Source organism: Anguilla rostrata, chromosome 2 (assembly GCF_018555375.3).
Source record: "Anguilla rostrata isolate EN2019 chromosome 2, ASM1855537v3, whole genome shotgun sequence".
In the NCBI taxonomy this organism is placed as follows: Eukaryota; Metazoa; Chordata; class Actinopteri; order Anguilliformes; family Anguillidae; genus Anguilla; species Anguilla rostrata.
In genome coordinates this window covers 66,108,996-66,114,995 of record NC_057934.1, presented here as the reverse complement: position 1 = coordinate 66,114,995, position 6,000 = coordinate 66,108,996, and the positions used below count along the sequence as shown (strand labels likewise).

The following is a 6,000-nucleotide window of genomic DNA, read 5'->3' as shown; positions in this document are numbered from 1 at the left end:
AGGTAGTAGGTAGTAGGCAGTGGGTAGTGGGCAGTAGGTAGTCGGCAGTAAGCAGTAGTCAGTAGGCAGTAGGTAGTAGGCAGTGGGTAGTGTGCAGTAGGTAGTAGGTAGTCGGCAGTAAGCAGTAGGTAGTAGGCAGTTGACACTCCATACCTCAGCCAGCAGCAGCCCCTGCGGCTCCAGCTCAAGCTGCACACGGTGCTTCTGGTTGTCCAGGAAGTCCTCCAGCTTCAGGTACTTAAGGGCACACAGGGATCTGTAGTCCTTCCAGTACACCGCGATCTCCATCTCCCTGGACTGAGGAGAAGACAGACAGACTCAGAGTGACTGCAGAGCGGCAGGTCACCCCCTCAGGCTTCTTAATATGCCACGGCTGTGCTCACCCTCTCCAGCTCCACAGTGAAGGTCTGGTCCCAGGCCTGCTCCCCGACCGTCCTCCACGCCGTCTGGCCCACCACCGAGTTCTCCAGCTTCAGCACGGCGCTCACCTCCGCTGTAGCGCGCACACACACACACACACACACACACACACACACACACACACACACACACACACACACGCACACACACGCACACACACGCACACACACACGCACACATTTTAATTCTTTATTTAGGTCCACATTTATAAAATACATCATAAGGGCCCAAATATATTCCAGTTGCTGTCTGATGTCCTTCACTTGAATGGCAGAAAGCATACCAGTAAGGATAAAGCAAACAAAATGCAGATTTAGACATTGCATCCAAATGCACCGACAGGAAACACATGCACAAAAACACGCACACACACAATACACACACACACACCACACGCACACAACACACACACACACACACCCCACACACACACACACAGCACACCACACACACACACACACACCAACACACACACACACCCCCACACACACACCACACAATTACAAGTCCACTTAATCATAAGGCCATTCATTCTGTACTAAGCACTCCTGTAAACATGCATGTAAAAGTGACAACTACATAGACAGTCATTTAAACACAATTTCTAAATACAACTCACAGAAATGATGCAACAACACAGCATGGCAACACACAACACCACACACACACACACACCACACACACACACACCCTACACACACACACACCACACCAACACAACACCACACACCTCACACATCACACGCACACACGCACACACACAACACACACACACACCCTCACCACACACACCACACACCAACCTCACACACACACCACACACACACACACACACACCCCACACACCACACCACACACACCACACACCACACACACCACACACACACACACACACACACACACACCCTCACACACACTCACAGGACAGGTCGTCGTTCTTGCCGGGCGCCTTCCCGCTCATGCTGCCGCTGCGGCTGTACAGGCCCTTGCTGCTGCGCATGAAGGACCGCCCCTCCCCCGGGCTGTAGCAGGGCAGCATCACGGGCGTGCCCCGACTCCGCCCTGGCACCACCTCCAGCACCCCCACACAGCCCAGCAGCTGCACCTGCAGAGTGCCTGAGAGAGAGAGAGAGGGAGGAAGAGAGAGAGAGAGAGAGAGGGGGCGGAGCCTCGCATCACAATCAGCTGACCGACACAGGCCGACTCGGCCACGCCCTGCGCCGCAACGATCGCCGCTTTTTAAATGCTAATAATAAACAAGCAAGAGCATGAGCAGCCTCCCCCAAAGCTGAAACCGCCGCTCGGTGCCAAACTGCTGTAAGCCTCTGGCAAAACAAGAGACAGAAGGCTCAACTGAAACGGTCAAGGACTCAGAGACTAACCCTCTGTAGAAAAGAAAAACTCCTTATAGAACAAGTAAAAACAAAAAGTGAAGGTTATTAAAAAGGAAATTACGCCACTTATGAGGAAAAGGAAAAACACAGAGGGCGTTGGAAAGCGGCCAAAGGCAGCTCCAGCGCCCCTTGAAGTCGCGACGAGCCCCAGGCGGAAATGGCGGCCTACCTGTGAGAGGGGATGGCTTGCTGAGGGTGCTGTACTGGTTGCGCAGGTAGGGGGCGCCGTGGCGGGAGCTGAAGGCCGGGGAGGAGGCCAGGACGAGCTCCTCCTTGATGAGGCAGGCCTTGGGGTGGTCCTCAGGCAGCTCGGCCAGCCGCTGGTCCAGAGAGTCCCTCAGCAGGTCCAACCGCTGCGATGACTCGCTCAGACGACGCTGGGCCTGGAGAGAGGGAGGGCGGGAGAGAGGGAGAGAGAAAGAAACAGATAGAGAGAGAGAGAGATAGAGAGAGAGGACTGTCAGTGCAGACACCCCTCAGAGATTTATATGTCACTATATAAATACACAGCGTGCATGAGGGTGTGTATGTCTGTGTGTGCGTGTGTGCGTGCGTGCCTACGTGTGTGTGTGTGTGTGTGAGTGCGTGTGTGTGTGTGTGTGTGCGTGTGTGTGTGTGTGAGTGCGTGTGTGTGAGTGTGAGTGTGTGTGTGAGTGAGTGCTGTGTGTGTGTGGTGTGTGTGTGAGTGAGTGAGGAGTGTGGTGTGTGTGTGTGTGTGTGCGTGCGTGTGACGGTGTGTGGTGGTGTGCGTGCATGTGTGTGTATGTGTGTGTGTGTGAGTGCTGTGTGTGTGTGAGTGGTGTGTGTGTGTGTGTGTGTGTGCGTGTGGTGCGTGTGTGTGTATGTTGTGTGTGTGGTGGTGCGGCGTGGTGTGTGTGTGAGTGTGTGTGTGTGCCGTGTGGTGTGGGTGTGTGTCGGTGGTGTGTGAGTGCGTCGTGTGTGTGGTGAGTGGTGTGTGTGTGTGCGTGAGTGTGTGTGTGTGTGTGGTGAGTGCGTGCGTGATGTGTGTGTGGTGAGTGGTGTGTGTGTGTGTGGTGCGTGGATGAGGTGGTGTGTGTTGTGTGGACTTGCGTGCTCACCCAGACATGGCTTTTTTGTCCTGGACCTTGCTGGCCCCCAGCAGTCTCAGTACATTCTTGGCGCCCTCGGCCACCGCGTGCTCCACACGGTAATGATGCCTCAGCTCCTCAATACGCAGCTCCACTCCACACAGGTCAGGCTTCCCTGCAGAGAGAGAGAGGTAAATATACACTCTAATACCCAACAATGCACTGGGTAAATATGCACTCTAATACTCAAATGACACTCTAATACCCAACACTGCACTGGGTAAATATGCACTCTAATACCCAACACTGCACTGGGTAAATATGCACTCTAATACCCAACACTGCACTGGGTAAATATACACTCTAATACCCAACACTGCACTGGGTAAATATGCACTCTAATATCAACATGACACTCTAATACCCCACACTGCAATGGGTAAATATACACTCTAATACCCAACACTGCACTGGGTAAATATGCACTCTAATACTCAACATGACACTCTAATACCCCACACTGCAATGGGTAAATATACACTCTAATACCCAACACTGCACTGGGTAAATATGCGCTATAATACCCAACACTGCACTGGATAAATATACACTCTAATACCCAACACTACACTGGGTAAATATACACTCTAATACCCAACACTGCACTGGGTAAACATACACTCTAATACCCAACACTGCACTGGCAACAACAACACTCTATAACCCCACACAATCTAATACACTCACAAAACCACACTGGCACTACATGCATACACCACACTACATAAAGACAGACACACACACACAAACACACACACATACAGAGACACACACACACACACACACACATACAGAGACACACACACACACACACACACACACACACACACACACACACACCACAAACCACAAACCTAGGCACACAACCATCACTACAAAAGACACACACCGGAAAACACACACACATCACAATGGCACACAAAACACATACAGACATCACACACAACACACACACACAGCAAAGCTTTTTTAGCGGAGGCACACTCCTTCCTTCTAAAGTTTGGAAAATAAACTCTTAATAGGCACAGTCAAGCGAGGACACATTTATGTATTAAAAAAAGACGAGGTTAGCGCAGAGGCTAGCACCACATTTAAGTACAGGGAAGCGCAGCGAATGCCAGCTGCCCTGCTCTTAACGGTCCAGAGAAGTGAGTTAAGAAGAGTGATTAATCAAGACGTGTTTACGTCCTGGGCACAGCAGCGTCACGTCCAGACGACCCTTTCCTATCGTTCATGGCTCGAGGTGCATTTTGAGTCACGACGGGGGGCCAGAGCAGACACACATCTGAGCCTTACGCGGAGCTCAGTCACCTGGGATCATGTCTCTCTGCAGTCACTGCCCCTCTACAGGAGAGGAGCTACAGCGCCAATGCATTTCTGAACCTGCAACTTTTCTCACTCCGCCAGTAAAACAGCCCAAAATAAACGCGCGCTCGCTCCAGCATCACTACAGCTATCTGGCCACAGGACAACGTGCGCCCGGTGGCTCTGAAAACAACGTGGGTGGTTGATAAAAGCACAGTGTGATAGTGTAAGGAGTACACAGAAACAGTGTATGATGTGGATGTGTGCACTGTGTGGTGCATGTGTGTGTGTGTTGCTGTGTGTGTGTGTGTGCGCGTGTGTGTGTGTGTGCGTGTGTGTGTGTGTGTGTGTGTGTGTGTGTATCAGGGGAGGTGAGGTTCACAGTGTGTGTAGGAGGAAGTCACCACATGACAATTGTAAGGGTAATCATTCGACATGTGACCTTAAAAGAGAGAAGCACATAGACAGTAGGGTCTGTGTACACACTGCCTCTGTGCTGAAAAAAGACAGGAGGGGGGGAGTTAACACAGGCCCAGAGAGAACTGCACACAGAACAGCAGGAAGGAAAATACATTCATACAAAGAGAAGGGGATGGGCTGAGCAAGGGGAAGGAGTCATAAACACACCGTCTACATCAGCCCTGCACTGAGAATGCATATGCACAAAGGAGGGAGGGAGAGAGAGCGAGAGAAAGAGAGAAAGAGAGACAGACAGAGAGCAAGAGGTAGACAGACAGACAGAGAGAAAGAGCAAGAGAGAGAGAGACAGACAGAGAGAGAGAGAGAGAAAGCGACACAGAGAGAGAGGTCAGTGAAAGACTGCTGAATGTTCTCCTAATAAGGTCAACAACTGTCTGCCACAAAGGCTCCTACTGTTTAGGTGTCTGCGTGTGGGCGTGCACGTGTGCGGATGTGAATAGGTCAGGGGATCTGTTGGAAAGATTTTCACCCCTATGAAGGCAACAATCCAGTGAACTTTTTTGTGGTGAAAAATAATCAGTGAAACACTGCCTAGGCGTTCAGGTTAAGGTGGCTGCGTTTGGTTGAAAAGGGAAATTCTTCTAGCTGACTAGGATGTAGCCAGGCTATATCTGGGTGAAACCCAAGCTATTTTGGGGTTGCCCTAGTCTGTTCATGTCAAAAAGTCTCTCAACTGAGATTTCCACCCCTCTAGATCCCCCCTTTTGCTGGGTAGTAACAGATATAAGGTCATATTCTATACCTTTTAAATGCATTTCAGGTCAAAACTGTACTCTTTCAATACATTTCAAACAATGCTTCATGTACGCTTACGAATAAAACAACTAACCTGCCAAATCCTCTCCTATATTTCACAGTAAATGGATTACTTCTTTAGGTGAGAAATAGCGAATTCAATAAAAATTTAAAAAAATAAATAAAAAACAGTAAACAGGGAATCCCCATTGAGCTGTAAGTGTAAATATCAATTTGTCGGCTTTCTGTTCATCCCTCGTTCCTGCCGCTCTCTATCCCCCTACGTCTCCTGTAATTGAATCCGCACCTCCTCCCGGACGCGGGCGGTGTTGGGCCTCCGCAGCCCGGCCCGTCCCCCAGCGCTACGCTAACGTTATTTATGAGCGCTAATGGCCCCCTCCACCTGCTCCGTTAGAGGCCTTTCAACAGCGGCCTCATCGACCGCCTCGCCTTTCAAACAATAAATAAATAAATAAATATAGAAATGCATCCACAGCTTCTGCTGACCCACCGGAGACTTCATACCTCCCCCCCCCACCTCCCCCAATCCCCCACCG

The 6,000-nt window shown here is 50.6% G+C and overlaps 1 protein-coding gene across 4 annotated transcripts in view; it reads right to left on the bottom strand.

Moving 5' to 3' along the window:
* Positions 1 to 6,000, bottom strand: part of pkn1a (protein kinase N1a) — a 56,574-nt gene that overhangs the window by 14,532 nt on the left and 36,042 nt on the right. For all 4 annotated transcript variants that reach the window (XM_064324098.1, XM_064324094.1, XM_064324097.1 and 1 more), the window contains exons 5-9: positions 2,895 to 3,038; positions 1,984 to 2,199; positions 1,342 to 1,536; positions 384 to 493; positions 154 to 297 (exon numbers count right to left, since the gene is read on the bottom strand). In XM_064324098.1, the coding sequence (XP_064180168.1) occupies positions 154 to 297; positions 384 to 493; positions 1,342 to 1,536; positions 1,984 to 2,199; positions 2,895 to 3,038 (809 nt within the window). The remainder of the gene's footprint in view (positions 1 to 153; positions 298 to 383; positions 494 to 1,341; positions 1,537 to 1,983; positions 2,200 to 2,894; positions 3,039 to 6,000) is intronic.